Raw genomic sequence first — 19,665 nt, 5'->3', positions numbered from 1 at the left:
GTAATATATGTCAAAGTCACTTTATGTGTATTTAATTAAATTGAACAATAAGATATCATTTTTGTACACTTTATGGCATAGATGTTTCTATAGGCCTTGAATAGATCTTTTTTATAGAAGAGCGTTTTATTTTGAACAGTTTCCATTGTGGTCTTCTCACTAGGATTGTGGATAGATAATGTATGAATATATTGTTGTAATGGGATTAATCCTCATACAGTTGGCAGTGTTCTGATTTTCCATGCTGCTAATGTCCAATGAATGTCTGAAAAAAACTTCTCCAGTTTTCCAAATACAGGTCAAGCCTAGCTGTGGTCTCCCACTGGATCTTGGAAGCTGAGTGGAAGACTGGCATCAAACATGTTTTTTTTTGTGTGGTTTTATTTTTAATTTTATGGATAACTAAACTAACATTTCTTTCTCTTGGTTAATCTCCGAACAACGTGGAGTAGTAAATTCACAGGTTAAAGCTCTGATCTTGTGATCTTCAAAATGAAGATGACAAGGACTAATGAAATCTAGAGGGTGATATAAATATATATGATTAATCTTTGTCAAAGGAAAAATTTGATCTAAAACTAGCCATAACTACTGACCCTCAAACTCAATTTCTGCATGAGTTTGTGAGTATATTTCCAGATCATTACGTCAGATATCAGACGACTTCAGGACAATCAGTCAAAGAGGAGTCAGAGCCCGTTGTTCCTGTTCATTTGTTATCACTCTTTTCCCTTTGTTTACATATCAAATATTAAAGCGCCTAAATTTGTAAACCACATCTTTATGTACCAGTTCCATCTCTACTCCACCTTTTCAACTTACAGTAATACCATATAATCACACACAGTGAAAAATCCTAAAAATGAGTAAATTTGAAATGAGTTTGAATAGCTTCAGAGACATCCTGTATGGGCCAAAATTGTGTTTTGTGTTTTTTACATGTTCCAATATCATTCCTGTCTTTTCTTTATTGCTGTGGCAGCTCTTTGTGATCATGACTCACTTAGAAAAAATGTGTCGTTATTTACCAGAATATTTAAGATCAAAGCACTTGCATTTGTTATTTTTACAGCAGCGTTCTTTACACATATTGCATCCTTTTTTTCGGTCCAATAAAAATTCAAAACCAGAGATGAATATTGTAATGTCCATGCAGATTTTAACTAATGACAGCATTTCTGTCTGTTTTACATTTCTCCAGTCTGTGGTTCTTTGATTTTATGGGAAATCATAATGGATACTTAGTGACTTTGTCAGGTATGTCAATAAGGAAGAATAATTTTGCAGGCCAGAAAAATCCAACAAAACTAAAGAAATACTTTGCCTTCTCAGAATGTAAATACTGTGAAACTGAAGTAGGAAACCTATTCATATTATACTCAAGACAACTATATAAATAAAATTAACAACACATTTTAAGAGATGTGAGAAAGCCATCACAAGATTATTTTCCATTGTTTTCTTTGTTCCATGCATTTTATAAAATAACATTCTGTTTTGGACATTAGTTTATCTACTCTGACAATAGGACTATAACTGTCTTGCGCTGTAAAACTGCATGTGAGAAGCAGTCTGTGAATTGTCCGTTGATTAGAACGTGTCTTGCTGCTGCTGCTATTTTTAGACATGTCTGATGCTTGTGTACAAAGCTGTTCTTGATGTCAATAAATGATGAAACCAGGGGCAAGATCTGATGTACACTGCACATAAGACATCAGCTCCTCCTATGGAAATACTGTATATCAGAATGGCTATCTTGCTCATTCATATTCATGCTTGTGCAGGCCATGGATCATTAATAAAGATCACTATGGAGGTAGAGTTCACAGGACAGCACATTGTCATAGCTACTGTACAAAGCATAGTTCTATCAATGTCTCATTGCTGGATTTGATTACATTTTGTAATCTAATTGAGCTGTGTTGGGCTGGGCATAAGTTAAAGGGATGGCAGACTAAATGTTTTTTTCTGGCATTGTCCCATCGGTGCCAATGGAGTGATTTTCATTCTTTCTAAACGGCACCCAGGATTGATACTACTCTATGAAGAAAGAATAGTGATGGTGTATTGAATATTATAACCAAGCCATTTACTTTTATATGACAAACTGGACTGATGATTTTTGAACGAGATTAGAGGAAACCTAACTGTAACCAAATCCTCAAGGCAAAAGAGTTTATGTATGTGTGTGTGTGTTTGTGTGTGTGTGTGTGTGTGTGTCAGCAGGGATGTAAACAAGGTGCTCTTTGATGTCCTATGCAATACATGAAAAAGGTGAAAAAGAAAGCCACTGTAACTAAATGAATGTGCTGTATGGTGGAGCTGTGTTTTTCCGGAAATCAGGGCGCGGCATGGGGAGGATGAGATAAGTATATAAGTCTTTTGTCACAGAGTGAAGGCAATTCAAGTGTGGGAAAATCAAAATGGACTTCAGCAATCTTGGCCTTTATCAAGGTACGTCAAAACAAGCACATATTCTGTACAGTCCAATGGTGCATCAGACATATAGACCTAATTCATTATTAGTTAGATTGATAAAATGCTTTAATCTCCTCTATGGAGATTAGAGTAACATTAGGCTTCTTGGCTTGCTAGATAATGTTAGTAACTGAACAGTTAGCAAACATAATTTAGAATATATTACATACAAAATCAGAAGCACTGTTTGTAAGACAGTGTTTTGTCTTATGATTATCAAAAGATGTAGCTGTATTAATATCATAACACATCAAATGTATGGCAGCAGTCCTTACAAACACAGAAGTATGTTCTCTTGTGTGTGACAACATATAGATTAATTTGCATAGAAGAGGATTGTTGGAGTTGTGTGAAAAACTGCAACTAAGATGTGAAGATTTTTAGTTAAAGTTAAATCTTAACAAAGTTAAATTTAAAGTTAATACTTAACTTTTACTTCCTTCCTAATTAGATACTGCTCAGTAAAAAATACACATGATTTGTAGAAAATGATTTGTATTACAGCCAGACAAAGTTTAATAGTGTCCAGTTATTACACTTTACTCTAGAGGAGTAAAGAGTGGACTTTATTCTAGTGATATAACCTGGGTCACCCAGACCTAATGGCTAGAACTTAGTTCATAATTACCAAAGTGCTGTAATTAAAACAGAGGGTCACAGGGTGTTGTGTACCTAAGTGGGTTTGCACTGTCTTTAGCATGAGTGGAAAAAAAGTTTAAGAGACAAATAAAATAAATTAATAACGGGCGGATTTATTGCAGTAACTGGATCACAGCAAAGGTCTGTAATCTATTTCTTAATTATTGCCTGGAAATCATGACATTTAATGTAAGGATCTGAAGGTTTTTCTCTTAAATAGTTTTTAATGCGATCTCCCCCTCTAGTGGCCAGTCTTATGTCTTCAGTTCCTTCAGCCATAGGACAAAACTGTGTTGTTGGCTCTGATTGCAAAGCCTACTTATGTCCATTGATTCAGTCTGTCCTCTTTTTGTCCTGGCTTTGTACATCCAATACAAAAAAGAGGGCCTATACGCTATCTGACTACTTCATTGAGCAAAACTTGGTCTATGACCTTAATCAATTTTTGTGAAGAACATAATAAGACATTGTTACGTTATTGGGCAGCATTCACTGTACTGACACAGGAAAGATGGGGATGACATGCAACAAACATCACTGAGCCACTGTGAAGTTCTCAAACTTCACTTGTAAATCCCATTTGTGTTTTCATATTTGTGTTTTGCTTTTCTTAATTCCTCTCTATGACTGGGGAAACACTGGGGAAAGTCATGTTACACACCTTGGCTCTAGTCTTGCTTCTCTTTATAATGGGTAAATGACAGTATTTTGCTTTTAGAGTGGCCAGCCAACATAGTGCCAACATATTACTAGACTGACTGGAAAACTGGGTGGGACTTTCTGGCACAGTACTAAATTGGTTTGAATCCTACTTAAAGGACAGGGACTACTTTGTGTCTATACGTAATTACACATCTGAGTGGACAAAAATGACATGCAGAGTTCCCCAAGGCTCCATTCTGGGGCCTCTTCTATTCAACATCTACATGCTTCCACTGGCTCAGATTATGGAAAACAACAAAATATGTTACCATAATTATGCAGACAACACACAAATTTACATAACCATATCACCAGGGGACTATAATCCCATACAAGCGCTGAGTAAGTGCATTGAACAAATCAATGATTGGATGTGTCAGAATTTTCTTCAATTAAACAAAGATAAAACTGAAGTAATTGTTTTCGGAGCCAAGGAAGAACGATTAAAAGTCAGTGCACAGCTTCAATCAGTAATGTTAAAAACCACAAACCAAGCCAGAAATCTCTGGTGTAGTCATGGACTCAGATCTGAATTTCAACAGCCACATTAAGACAACTACTAAGTCAGCCTACCATCACCTTAAGAATATATCAAGGATTAAAGGACTTATGTCTCAGCAGGATTTGGAAAAACATGTCCATGCATTTATCTTCTGTAGACTTGACTACTGTAACGCTGTCTTTACAGGTCTCCCTAAAAAATCGATCAGACAGCTGCAGCTGATTCAGAACGCTGCTGCCCGAATCCTCACTAAGACCAAGAAAGTAGATCACATCACTCCAGTTCTGAGGACTTTACACTGGCTTCCTGTCTGTCAAAGAATTGATTTCAAAATACTACTGTTGGTTTATAAACAGTGTTGGGCAAGTTACTGAAAATTATTAATTAGTTACAGTTACTAGTTACTTCTCTCAAAAAGCAATTGAATTACTTTACCAATTACTGCATAATAAAAGTAATTAGTTACTAGGGAAAGTAACTTTTGCGTTACTTTTAAATGTCTGCTTCAATTCTCTTATTACACATAGGTATATTATTTTATGGGAAGCAATGTTAATTCAACGCTTTTACATTGCTTCCCATGGTCAGAAAAAGTCGCCAGATTTGTCGATAGTCGCTTTTGAGAAATAAAGTCTCCAGGGAGGTTGGTAGTCTTTTGATTCACTTGCGCCACCGTAAAGTCGGATGATCATAAACCGGATAATCCAGTAACGAGTAACGAGCCCATTTAAATTTCAGTAATTGTAATTGCGCTATTTAATTTGAAAAAGTAATTAGTTACATTACTAGTTACTGCCAAAAGTAGTGGAATTACTTTGTAATGCGTTATTCCCAACACTGTTTATAAAGCACTGAATGGTTTAGGGCCAAAATACATTTCTGATCTTCTGCTACGTTATGAACCATCCAGACCTCTCAGGTCGTCTGGGAGAGGTCTGCTTCCTGTCCCCACAGTCAAAACTAAACATGGAGAAGCAGCATTCGGTTTTTATGCTCCACATATCTGGAACAAACTCCCAGAAAACTGCAGGTCTGCTGCAACTCTCAGTTATTTAGTTATTAATTCTCATTTCTTACACTGCACTGTAACTTTTATTCTTGTATTTTATACCTGTCTTATTCTATTTTAGTGGTTTTCTATTCTCTTAGCTCTTTAATGAACTTTATTTTTATTGTTATTATTTAGTGGGTTTTATTTTACAAAATTATTCATCAATTGGCGTCACGAACAGGATCCCAACAGGAGTTGAGAGGAACTCCGGTGAGTAGTTTCTCCGCTCTGATGGGATCCACAAACCTGTATTGAGAATTGAAGGATTGCTTGAAGTTTATAATTGTAATTGCTTAGCTAATCTGTGTATGCCTATGCGGCGGGGTAAGACCACCGGTAAGAATCTATGCTCCTTCTAAGAATCCTTCATGATCTCATCAAAATTGATTTCCTTTTGAAGGGAAGAATTGAGGGAGTTCACTCTCCGAAAAGTTATAGCGCTATACATATTTTTGTCCGGTGAGGCCGACAAAAGGTCTTTTAAGTTGTGTTTATCTTTGGAGAGGTAAGGCACACTGAATTGTATACTGGTTGACAGTGTCACCAGTGTGAGAGTGACTACTCAATACCAAGAACTAACGCCGCTTGATTCCGTGTTTCCTTTAGAGGGGTAAAAATATCTTTCTATTTTACTTGATTTGATTCTTTAAATGCAATGCATTTTGCTTGTTCTTTTATATGAATTTTATCTTTTTCACTTTGTCTCGATGCTTTTAATGTTTTATGTAAAGCACTTTGAATTGCCTTGTTACTGAAATGTGCTATATAAATAAACTTGCCTTGCCTTGCCTTGCCTTGCCTTACCTTGCCTTACCTAAAGAACTGGAGAAATGCCATCAACAAATGAACCAACCTCAAACTACAACTTCAAACGATTTATTTTTTTTGGCCTACTTTACCCCTTTAACCCATTTGTAGAACACACTGGCCCTCATTTACGAAACGAACGTACGACAGAAAACTGGGCGTACAGTCATTTCCACGCAAAGCTTGGCATTGATCAATTTGGACGTGAGCGGAGGCTACGATCAAATCTCATGTCAAGTCAAAATAGTCCAGGGGTGTTGGAGGGTGAACACCTGCCTTACTGTTATTGTTTGAAATTTTGGTAGAATACAGCACACCCTCAAGCAGACCAGAGCAGACATAGGCTACTGAGCACTGAGCAGACTCAATTTTGGTTAAGAAAAGTGAAAGCCACAGATTCAGTTGTGGAGTAGCCTACGCACCATTTGGTGGAGAAATGCTATATTTCACGAGTGACACTGGTGTACGGGGGTGCAGTCCTGCACGGAACACCGGGCACACAGGCATCCTCTTTAGCCACCTCTTCACCGCCGGACCCTCACCACCAATGATTGTCTGATATCCCGAGTCAGAAAGTGAGAATAAAACACTTGTCTGTTCTGTCTGTTGTGCGTTGTGTTGGTCAAATCAAACGCATGTGAAATGTTGAATGAGTGGTTTGCTTCACTCTATCCAAAAACAAAAGGAATATTTAGGATACCTGGGTCACCCACAGCAGTCTCATGTTTCTGGCACAATGCCACTAATTGCGGTTTCCCATTACTGAGGTAAAACGTCTGTCTGTCAAGGGAAGAACACAGATGTTACTAATCCATTTCTCACATAGGCTACTTACTTAAATTGCCGACCGGCAGAATATGTTGGTGTAACCCTACAATTGTAGGTGAGATTGTTATTGTTGATTGAGATTGAGATTGTGTGATTATTTTTTACTATTTCTGTTGCTTATTTTTATATTCAAGTTGTGTGCTTATTCTATTTTGTTTTTCTATGCTGAATCATTTTACTTTCTGCTGTTGCATTGACCTAATATCCCCACAGGGATCAATAGGTCCGTTTAGTTTTTAATATGCTGCTGGTCCTGACTCCCAGGCCCCAGGTGGTGTTGTAATTAACAGTGAAAATTGGATCTTGTTCGTAAGCCTCGGGACCTTTTGATGAAATCCTACTCCCACCTGATGTAGAAAGACAGGTGTGGTGTCTAGACTTGCCATGACAATTTGTGGAAGCAGAATTTCACCCTGCCTAGGTGATGATGACGTGCCCCCCGCCTATGTTATTTAAAGGTGTTTCCACTAAAAAGATGCACTGCTTCCCAAAATGACCCTAGATTGGGTGGTTATCGTTCTGGTTGCAGGGTGTAGTGTAGTGCTGGAAAAAACTCAGGCCTTGAATGTGTCTGAGAGATGTATGCAGGATACAGAGGCCTTCCTCTGGGAGATTAACCAGGACAGGCCAAAGCAATACGCTGTTCAAAGTAAGTGATGAGTAAACAGATTTTTCAAGGGGGCTTTCCTAATGCTTAGTGGTAGGTAACGCTTGTGTAGATTGCACTGTGAATTCAGGTTTGGGGGTTTTAAGTTTGTTATTTTTGTCTTTAAAGTGTTGTAAACTAAATGACAGCAAGTTGCACCCTCTGCAATCTGTGAAATGTTTAAGTGGGTTAAATAGGAGGCTCAACAAAATTACTTGTAATTCTTGAATCATGGAATAAGATATTACATACTTACTGTGCAATTATAGTCATACCACATATTACAGGTATTATTTTAGCCATTTCGGTGTTACTCTTGACTTAGAGTGACTTAGATCCCCTGGTTGTTATTTGTGGAGGGTGTTTGGAATAATGTTTGTGTTTTATTTTAATCTTTAAAAAAGAAAAACATGCAACAATAAAAACGGTTTTATGAGTAATGTGAACTAGGCTTGTCTGTCCAACACATTTCTGGCAACATTAATACCTCTCTAACTACTTTGGCAAATGAACAATGTGTGAAGCAGCCTAACTTCTATGTTGTGTGTGTGTGTGTGTGTGTGTGTGTGTGTGCTTTTGTGTATATTCTCAGTGTACGATGCATTTGGGAAGATAGGCAGCGATGTTTATGGGGGTAATATCAACAGGCCTGGCTCACTGCAGGAGTGTCAGTCTGCCCGAGGTCCCACCTTCTCTGGACAGTACTGCCGGGTTTCCCTCAAGCAGGTGAAGAAACAATTAATAAGATAAGATGAACGTTGATTTGAATGGGAAAGACTGTTCTATCCATTCAAATTCTGTGGTTGAGAGGTTCAGTTACTGTTTGAGTAAATGTTAGAATGGGAAAGTCGTGTAATTTAAGTGACTTTGAATGTGGTATGATTGTTAATGCCAGATTTGCTGATTGCAGCATCTCATAAATGGTGACCCACCTGGCATTTTGGCGCACTACAGTGTCTGGAGTTTACTGAAAATGGTGCAATAAATAAAGCACATAAACCAGCGACAGTCCTGTGCGAGTAAAGTCTCTTTAGATAGATGCACTGATGAGAGAATAGATGCATTGATGAGAGAAGTCAAAGGAGAATTGCAAGTGGGGTGTCGTTAGACCTCATTTACTGGGGCACAAGCACCAGTAATATTTAAAAAAAAAAAATAGGGACAATTTAAGTTATTCTTGAATAAACAAAGCCAAACAGATTTTCAAATCATTTATGCATCAACAAAATGCAATATGCAATAATGCTAATTCTCACTTTATTTGGATAGTCCAATGTTGATGCTCAACTTTTGATGGATGAACGTTTCCAGCATTTCCAGTATCTCGTTGAATCCATGCCTCAAAGAATTTAGGCTGCTCTGAAGGCAATAACAGGGTCTACCTGGTAATAAGTGCATCTATTAAGTTGGTATTGAGCGTATCTACAATGTAACATATATACTCTTCCCTCTCTGTCATGCCAACAGCTCAGATGGTAGATTCTTCAGACTTCACCAGCTGCCAGCTTCACGGCGATGAGCTATTACCAAGTGTAACATAGCATAATTTCTACGTCTGTTCGTAAGGTCAAAAAAGTGATAGAAGTACCAAAAAAGTAAACAAAAAAGACGGCAGTAATGCATTTAAGCACGCTGTAAATATATAAAAAAAATAAAAAAAATAGAATAGTTGTAGAAAGGAGAGCAGGAGCCACTGCAACTGATGTCCACTAGCTTGGCACCATATGTGATGAAGGAAAGTCTGTCCAGTGTGACATTGTTCTTAGGCAGCTATACCATCGGTTTACCCACAATTGCCTGAGCTGGGACATTTCCAGGGAAAGTACAACAATGATATAAGGAGCACATTTTATTCCTTATCTGCACTTTTAGTGTTCATATTTTAAGCTTTGTTTACATTTATGTTTGAAATAATTATATTTTTACCAGGACATGGTCAACTACTTTGTGGGCATTTGTGTTCCTGACTCCTGTGGGAAAGAGGACGTGCAAATGCTGGTGGCGCATGGTCAGTGGATTTCAATAGCTTCTTTCATTGGATGTAACTGATCCATTGTAATATCATTAGAACAATATTTTTCCTTGTACCTTTGACTTGTTTCATTATTTCCCAGAGAGATTCCAGCTGGGCCAGACATCCCTCATTCCTCCTTTTCCTCCCAGCCTGGTCCCTCAGTCCAGTCAAGCAATTATCATGATCAGCTGTTTGTCCAGCACCACCACCGCAGACGCCTCAGCCATCATTTGCCTGTGAGTATATGATTGAATTTCAATAGTCTCACCTAATTTCTTTACCTCCACCTGTCCTATGTCCCTGTACTTGTCACTGTAGACTGGAGTGGAAAAGTGCCTCTTTTCACGTACAGCAAGTGCTTCACCTCAGGAAAAAAACATTGGCCAATCTTAACCTACCTTAGATACTCTTTTTCCCTCAGGTTTGTGTGTTGTGTAATGGTGGCAATTCCTCTTGTGGCTACCCTGTTTACGGCCATAACAACATGGAAGCGCCACAGAGAAGTCAGTCCAAGAGCAGAGTCTGCTTCTTTGAACACCGGCCTGAACCTTTATGGGACGTTGATGCCCAATGGCTCCTCTAGTGGAGGGAATAACAGCTACGCTGTCCAACAGCAGAGTGAGATGGGCCAAAACAACTCAGAAGAAGACAATAGTAAGTAAAGTTTGTGCACTGTGTGCTCTTTGTGTGTGTATGCGTGTGTGTGTGTGTGTGTGTGTGTGTGTGTGCGTGCATGCATGCATGGGTGGATGCATTTCATCTCATTTTATGTAACCTTTATTTAATACTCAGAGAACACATTGAGGGACGGGTTCCTCTTTTTCAAGAGTGCTGAGTTTACAAGAGTGCTGAGTTTACAAACATGGACACAAAGACACATAAAATATACAATCATCAGTCAAAACATTCCCCAATAATTAATTAAAACGTTCACATTTCAAGCTATTCAGGTTCTTTATCAGATTTCTGAATTGTCTTGCTGTAATTCATTCCAGGTATATAGAGCACAAAATACAAGCAGTTTCTCCCATGTCAGTGCTAACCAGAGGCGTGATTGTAGACTAACATAGAGAGGGCCAGCCCACTTTGTGTTATAAAATACAGTCATGAATATCACAGGTATCTCCGGTTATAAATGTAAATATATTTAGCGAATGATAGAAAACATCTAGCGGCTTAAGAGTGGAGGTCATTGCATGTCTAGATTACATCACGATAGACTTAAATGGAGAGAAAGGTAGCTTACACGATCCTCTTTCTACAAAACATGGGGAAACAAACTATGTTTCTATACAAACAGCTGAGCTTAGCTTCCCAATTATTTGGTCAATGTATCAATGTGGGTCTTTAAAGTAAATTTGCCATTGATCCATCTACCTAAATATTTATATATGGAGAGCCTCTCAATATAATATAATCAATGTTATGTTTAACTGGGGTGCCAGCCAAAACAGAGTCTGACAAAAGTTTGACTGTTTAGTCAAGGTCGTTTCAAACCCCACAAATGATGCATGTACACAGAATATTAACATGAACCCCTGGAATAATAACCAACCATAAAATACCCAGTCAATAACAGAATGCAGCTGTGCAATATAAATAGCAATAAACACTCAAGTAGTGCTAATATTCAAGTTGCTGTAATCAATATTTCTGGCTTTGGAGAACAAAGCATTGCAGGTATCTGATAGTCATATAGAATCAGCACAACAGTAGAGAATTATATCATCAGCATAGAGATGTGCACTGAGTGGACAAAACATTAGGGCGACCTGCTCTTTATAGGCTGAGCAGGTGAATTCAGGTGAAAGCTGTGGTTCCTTATTGATTTCACTGATTAAATCCACATCAGTCATGAAGAGAGAGGAAAGTGAGGAAATGGATTACGGAAGGTTTTTAGGCCACAGTTACACTAGTGTTTTCAATGCAACTTATATCCAATTATTGACATCTGATCGCCCCAGGCTGCATTAAAGGAATAGTTCACCCAAAAATGAAAATTCAGTCTACTCACCCCCATGCCAGTAGAAAATCGGGTAAAGTTTGTTAGTTCATAAAACAGTCCTGGAGATCCCCGGAAGAAGTACATTGCAGCTTTCTCCAAAACAACTGCAATTGTTGGTGACCTGTCTTCAGACTTCAAAAAATAACAGAAAATAACCATAAAATGGCTCCATGCAGATCTTCCAGGATAATCCAAGTCTCTTGAAGCCAACAGATCCCAAAGTGACTTGACTCTATAGTCATAATGATCTCCAGTCTATAAATAGGGAGGGTCTCTCTATTCAGTCAGATTCTTGTGAGTCATTGTTCATAGAAATTCCCTCATGCTCTGTATTGGATCTCAAGAATGTTATTATTGGTTGTGTATACCGGCCACTTAATACTAACACAAATAATTTCATTGAGACTATTGCACTAATGTTAAAAAAAATCAACTATAAAGATATGTTTTCTCTTGGGGGATTTTAATATTAATCTTCTTAAAAGAGATAAACATGTTTTGACAGATTACTTCATGAATATGCTTTATTCAAACAATTTCTTTCAAATTATTTATTCAAATTATATTCCGTCTTAATTCCCAAGTACACACATACAGCACTAGACACGCCAATAATATTCATCTCCCTTTGTTTTGTTTGTCTCATTGCCAGTTTTCAATTCGGTACAGAGGAGCACAACTTTGGAATAAGTATACGTCCAATTTAAAATCAGCAACAACTCTCCAAAATTTAAAATATAAAATAAGGTCCACTCTAATCCAGCAGTCATATTAATCACATTAACATCAACCGTCCACACACACTCATCACACTTAATACTGTTCTAAAATCTAGTTTACTTTAATTAGTATTTTAATTTGATTTGTATTTTCATTTTTATTTTTTTATTTTTATTTTTTCTAATATCTTGTTTTATTTGTTGACATTTATTTTAAATTTTGTAATTTCCTTGTTTTGTTACTAATGTTGTACATACTGCTTATTTAGGTGGGAGCAATAAGCCCCTTGGGGTTTCTTAATCTCACCTGCACAATTGGCTCTGTATTTGCTGTATTGTTCTCTTCTTTTGTTCTAGTGTGCAAATAAGTAAATAATTAACATTATAAGCTTAAACTACTGGCTCAGTTCATTTTATGACCAACGTTTTCCGGCTGGGCGGTGTTTGGACCTTCGGGCCAATCACAGTGCTTAAAAACTGAAAACTCCACTCAACCAGGATGCCGGGCCACGCATTAAACAAATGCACACTCAAATGACAAGCACAGACAGTTTAATCTGAGCTGTGGAGCTGACAGGTTGTGTTGTGAAGATGTCGAGAAAGAAGAAACTAGACATTCTTTCCTATTTTCAAACCAATGTGAGTGAAAACAATGTGTTCAAGTGAATTTAACTTGTTTCTGTGAAGTAGCACCGTTATGAGGGAAGCCAGGCTACTGTATTTCTGCCTCTTCACAATGTTGACTTTCCAAAACAGCCCAATGGACAGAAATCTTTCTGTCAATAATTCTGTCCATTTTCCGATGGATCAGTGTGGCTGCAGCTAGTGGAATTCAACACACATGCCGTGGGCCAGTACAGGATCTGCACTTGTTGTCTGACTGTCTTTCCAAGTTTACTTCATACTTAGATTCTGAACTTGCATTCAATGAATACTGTCTCATTGTCTCAACTGTAGAGAGCACCAGACCCACACCACTGTGTTTTCTTCGAAGCTGTGGTTACCAGTGCCTCCAAGCATTCTCTCTACAGACCACCAGCCAGGGTGTCCTTAGCACCTCCTCAAGCATCGCAGGAGCCAGCTACTCCTCCCTGAATGGCATCCGCGCCCTCAGCCTGCTCTGGATCATCAGTGGTCACAGCGCAATTTTGCCTGCATTTTCCAGCCTGGGTGTGACAGAACTATGCTTGCCTTACAACACTCAGTAACACAGTCACCTTACTCATTCAGTCAGTCATGAATTAATTCTACAATATTTCTATTGTAGATAATTTCAATACATGGAAGAAGACAGTTGAAGACAATCCTCTGTATCTGTTTACCGATAGTGGACCTATTTATGTGTCTGTAGACACCTTCCTACTCCTGGGGTGAGACTAGACACCAAGTTTTAAACTTTGTTTGTTTAATGGTTTGGTTTGGTTAATTAATGTTGGTTAATTAAGTAATGTGAAAAAACTGAAAAAACTGAGTTTTTATGGTGAGTTTTAAGTTGTCAATATTTCCAATTGTTAAGCAGTTTCTTGAACGTGTGTTATAGGGGTTTGCTTAGTGCCAGGTCTCTGCTGAGCTCCATCCGCAGGGCTGAGGACAAAATGAGCCCCAGTTTGGTGGCCAGCTTCCTCTTCAAGAGGTTGAAAAGGTATATTGATATATCAGTTCATCAAGTCAAGCTATGAATCAATGCATAATTTAATCTCTATCTATCTATCTATCTATCTATGAACTATCACAGCCAGGCTACTCAACACAATATCACTAAACCTCTAATTTCTACAATTCCTGGAAACCATGAAACCATAAAACCACAGTCTTTACCCAAAACTGAAAACAAATACTTTTTAAAATAAATGTTACCTTTGCTGTCAAGAAGAACTTGAACAACTGCTTTCCTCATGCAAAGCCATTACTAATTTGCTGAACAAATAACACCTACAAGAAACTGCTCTTCGGGCCCATTTGTGGTCAGTAAAGAAACTCTGTCCTCTGGGTTTGGTGTGGTTTCAACTCAAATACCTATACAGTACATTTTTGGACTTCATACATAAAATAAAATATTATTTCATTGGTCAGTGATGATGAATATAAAGTGTGCTCCATAAAAATGTAAAGTGAAAATATTAATGCTCTCGTTATCTTTCTGTCTATGTCTGTATCTTTCTTTCCCTTCAGGGTCCAGCCACTGCATCTGTTCATTGTGTGTCTAGTCATGAGCGTGTTCTCTGTGGCTCGGCAGGGAGCCTACGGGTTCATATTTGAGGACGAGGTGGAGGACTGTAAGATGTTCTGGTGGGCCAACATACTATTGATTAACAATCTCTATGTTGCCCACAAAATGGTGAGTTGAGGAAGTAATTCTACTCTATACAGCTCCTGTTCTATTTTGGTATATGAAAGTCTTTTTGTCATCCGTCTTCTCCTTTGTTCTCATTGTTTCATATCTTTCCTTTCCTCTGATGTCCTCTTTATGTCTGTCCTCTTCTCTAGGTAAAATATCAACAACAAATAAACTGAACTGACTTATTTCTTCATATTTATTTGCCTATTTCTCCCCAGTGTGTTCCTTGGGCATGGTACCTGTCTCTAGACTTCCAGTGTTATCTCACCACTCCTCTGCTGGTCTATCTTTTCAGACGGTATACCAACAGTTCTTTTATATATGTTCTACCTTTATTCTTTAATAACATCAAACTTTTTCCTTGGCCAAATGTCATTGTAGAATAATGGCCACCAGTACAGTCATTACACACCATATCTGCTCTAACACTTATGTAATGTCTTATCCTTGCATGTTTTTCTTTCTCTCAGGAACAGAGTGTTGTTGGCAGCAGTGGCAGCAAGCCTACTGCTAATAATCAGCATGGTCTCTGCTGTTTTAACTGCCCTCCTACAGATTCCTGTCCATCAGCCAACTTCACTGTAAGACTCAGTGATTGTGATCTTGTACCAATGGCCAAAGATGGACCATGACCTCCTCGGATCCCTAATGCCCCCCTACACACACACACACACACACTCGCGTGTGTGTGTAGGTGGGTGGTTGCATATATTATTATAGTAGTAGCATTTCTAGGCTAAGATCATTACTATTACTATTATTATTAGAGGTAATAGTAGCAGTGCTGTTAGGGTAATGCAATGAATGCATCATGGGGATGGTGACAACACAAAGTAATAAGATTACAAAAACAATAGCATTCACCCACTCTAAACACATTGCATAATGATGTATTTTCAATGCAACATATTGGGAAAACTGAATTGTGGGCCTCGCATGTTCTTCTTTCTTTAAAGTTTGGCGATTTTGGACCTATATATAATTTGTCTCATACATACCTGTAATACTTGGACCCACAGACAACATTGGCTCCCGAGTTAGCTGTCAGTTGAAACGTTGAGCTCCCTTTGCTAGCTTTTTGCTGCCAACAAGAAGTTCAAATGGGGAATGTCAAAATATCTCCAAAAAAGGCATTTGTAGGCTCCACAGGGGAGTTGAGAGTAAACAGAAAAGTTGCAAAGTAAATAAATTAAAAGCTCTGAGTTCATGACACAGTTCCGCCATTATGCACACTTTCACTAATCAGGTGGGTAAAGAGTGGTAAAGCTCAGGTCTTTGGACCACAAGGTTGAAGAGTTGAAGTCCCTGATGGACTTTGACCATTTTGAAGTTTCATGAAAAGTAAATCAACACTAAATCACACAGTGCAGAAAACTCAAAGCAGGTGTTTGACATAATCTGTAAATGGCAAAATACCTGAATGCCATCACTGATTGGGGTGTGGCCAGACCTTTCAACCCATAGAGAGCAGTGCAGCAGCAGTTTTCTGGCCCATGTGACGTACTATTGTTTTATTTGTTAATGGAGAGCACTACAATGTTCTATAAAGTGATTAGCACTGTCAGTCTGTCAATCATAGGTTGCAGTATCAAACTACGTCTCCCTTTAGTTAGTTTCTCCTCACTAAACCTATAACAGGCGGTTGGCTCAGTAGGTAAACCATCGGCCTTTCATGCAGAAGGTTGTGGATTCAAATCCAGACTTGTCCTTTCCAAAGTCATTAGTCATCAAGGACAAATAATAGAAAGTTTGGCTGTTGTGAACAACTCCAGCAATGTGGTTGCAATGAAAAGACTTGACAGAAGTCACGGGCCAACATAAAAGCCGGTATTAGACTGCATGTTTGAGCTTCACAACATGTCAGTTTTTGTGTGTGTCTTTCTACCTTCTGTAATGTTTTGCCTATCTGTCTGTCTTATAAAGTTGTGCTTGGACCCCTCAATCGCCGCTTGTGGCTATATTTTATTTATTTGTTTTGCAGAAGCTACAAGAATTATTTCATATATTACTATTATAAACCCTACTCAAGATATGGGCCTTACTTGATAGGGATCCTGATGGGAATATATATGACAACAAAGAAAGACCAGTTCATAAAACATCAGGTGAGAACTTCTGATTTCTATCACAGACATTTCTTCCAGTATTAGCTTAGCATAGCTTATTCTTTTATTAGAACCTTTAGGACATACGCACGGCATGGCCCACAAGTATATCCATAGTACCTGAGCGTTTTGGTGAATTGTGATGTTTGCTCAAGACCAAACCTACTCAATATCGGCACAACCACTACAACTGCCATCCCTCTAATCTGCTTCTCCTGCTTGACTGTTGCTACAGTGGCAAGCAGCGCTGGGTTGGTTCTCCTGTATGTTAAGCTTGGCTTTGGTGGTTGGATTGGCCTACGTCCTACGGGAGGTCCCACCCCATCCATCTGTCCCCCATGCCCTCTATCAGGGGCTGCACAGATCCCTCTGGGCCCTGGCTGTAGCCTGGATCATACTGGCCTGTGAGGAGGGCTATGGAGGTGAGTCTAGAGTAGGGATGTTCCTGAATCTGAATACCAAAATTGGCAAAGCATGAACAATGTGTTTAAACAAATTTGTTCTTTCCAATTTGTTTCAGTATTATTCAGATGTTTTAATAGTATGCCTATATTTATGGAGAAAACATTCAACTGAAAATGACTGAACTCAGACGAGAAAGGGTTGGGGTTATCCCATACGTTATCCCCAACATTGGTCGCTTTTCTGAATGTTCTTATTATTTTGATTACTAATTTAGCATTGGTGAGGCCAGTTTTTCACTTTTGCTTTCCCAGAGGGGTCTGCTCCTCTGCTCTGCTGATAGACTTTGTAAGGGGCAGTTGGTTTGACTGGGAGTGGATGAAGACTGCCTGTCCTCTTAGTCTGTTCAGTACAGCAGGGATGTTTTGTTTCCCCATTGCTCCAGACTACTGGTCTTCACAAGATGAAACTGAGTGAAGTTTGAATAGGGGCATATAGCCAAAGATAAACGCTTTTCCTCACAGCGAAGCATTTGATTTTTCTTCATTTCTATTTATATATGAATTTGCAAACAAGCAGAGATACAAAAAAAATTAATTGAGTTTTTAAAAATAAGTTGATTGAAAAACATACTATAAACACCAACTGTATGCTATTTCCTTTGCACTTTTCATCTCTAAAAATCTTTTTTAACTGAACTGTTTAGTGTCCCCCAGCTTGGGGGAGGGAGTGCATGCAGTTCATACTTGCATGAAAGTCAAGACACGATTTTGTTTTCCTGTTTACAGTTGTTCATGGCTATGGTTGTTTGTGTTTATAAAACCCAGTGTTTATGGTAACATAACATCTAGGCTGTTGTTTGTTAAATGCAGCTTTACAAAGTTGATTGTTTTTATACTTCATTATGATTGTTAGGTCATTGTAAAGCCATTAGTTTATGCTTTAATATCTCAAGAATAGCAATGACAATGATTCAAGGGAAATAAAATAAAATTAAGAATTTGGGATTTTTAACTTTTCAGTCTAAACCACACCCATGTTCAGTTTAAGCCCTTCCCACGTCTGGTAAAATACAAATAGTAGGTTCTCCGCACACTACAGTCTACAGACATGTGAAACACAGACTTTCATGTATGCAAGTAAAAATTTAAAAAAAACATATGCTTCATTTTGTTCTACATGTGTCTCTCTCTCTCTCTCTCTCTCACCAGGCTTTATCAAGCGCTTGTTGTCTCTAGGTCTCTGGGTTCCGATATCCAACATTAGTTTTGCCTGCTATATGGTACACCCTATATTAATAAATTACTACAATGGCAAACAGGAGACCCCAGTGCACTACACTGACATCAACTTTGTGAGCATTTCATATATAATTTCATTCATTTAGATTTTACCATGATTATCTGTTTTCCATATGCCTTCTCAACATGATATATGCCTCCTGTCTTCATCTCTAGATGTATCTGTTCAGCGGCCACTTGGCGGTCTCGCTGGTGGCGGGCTATGTTTTGACTGTGCTGGTGGAGAAACCCTTCCTCCTCCTAAAAGGAAGCAGTGGATGGAGACAAGTCAGCCCACATTCAAGAACCTGACCAGTTATTAATACCCTCATTCCAATCAGTAATGGGGGTAACTGGGTAATGCGTTACTGGGTAATGCGTTACTGTAATCGCATTACTTTTTCCTGTTACGGAGTAAAGTAAGGCATTACTGTTCCAATTTCAGTAATCACATTACAGTTACTGATCTAACAGATTATTATTAGGTTATTACACTCTTTTGCCTTTTTAACCTCTTTATTGGCATAACATCTATCGAAAGCTTCCGTTCCTGTATCCTGCAAGTCAAGTTATGTCGGAAATAAGAATTATGAGTAGAGCACACATGAACGAGCCAACAAAGTGGTAAATACGACTCTGAATTTAATGCTGCAGCTATCTTTATTAAAAACCTTAAAAGAAAGATTTTGTGTCCATCAGTACTTAGATTACCTATGCTGGTAATGTGGGTTTAGGTCTACAATATTTATTGGTCCAGTGAATGCAAGTAAGCTTAGCACAATTATTTAAGGGACAACACAAAAGTAATGTAATACTAGTTATTTTTCTCGGGCAGCAATAAGTAAAGCCCTTCATCTTGCTAATGTGTGTCTTGTGCTTTGTTTTGCTTCCTTGTGTTTGTGTTACATCATTCTGTTCTATGATTGATTGTTGATTAGGCTCTTCCTCTGTACAGTCTTTTGAGAGACTGCTTGTGATGAAGGGCTATGTAAATAAACGAGTAATGTGATTTCTTACATTTTTTTTTACATTTACTACATTATTCCAATAACGACCCCAACACTGATTCCAATATAGCCTACTCGTCCGTCTTTCCTTGTGCAATAAGCCAATATACTTCTTTAAATCTATACTAGTAGACAATTTGCT

The 19,665-nt window shown here is 38.2% G+C and overlaps 1 protein-coding gene across 1 annotated transcript; it reads left to right on the top strand.

Annotated features, from left to right (window-relative positions):
• Nucleotides 1–7,499: 7,499 nt before the first annotated feature.
• Nucleotides 7,500–18,828, top strand: oacyl (O-acyltransferase like). The gene is made up of 15 exons (XM_071529419.1): nt 7,500–7,656; nt 8,246–8,379; nt 9,583–9,665; nt 9,772–9,903; nt 10,089–10,321; nt 13,349–13,561; nt 13,659–13,761; nt 13,932–14,033; nt 14,564–14,729; nt 14,948–15,027; nt 15,200–15,310; nt 16,711–16,834; nt 17,070–17,256; nt 18,448–18,590; nt 18,694–18,828. The coding sequence occupies exons 1-15, from the start codon at nt 7,500–7,502 to the stop codon at nt 18,826–18,828; spliced, it is 2,103 nt and encodes a 700-aa protein (XP_071385520.1).
• The last annotated feature ends 837 nt before the right edge of the window (nt 18,829–19,665 follow it).

Source organism: Centroberyx affinis, unplaced genomic scaffold (assembly GCF_046629955.1).
Source record: "Centroberyx affinis isolate AG114_WGS23_722 - 3 ecotype Tasmania unplaced genomic scaffold, CSIRO-AGI_Caff_v1 ptg001787l_1, whole genome shotgun sequence".
Taxonomy (NCBI): domain Eukaryota; kingdom Metazoa; phylum Chordata; class Actinopteri; order Beryciformes; family Berycidae; genus Centroberyx; species Centroberyx affinis.
This window is presented reverse-complemented; position numbering and strand designations above follow the sequence as displayed.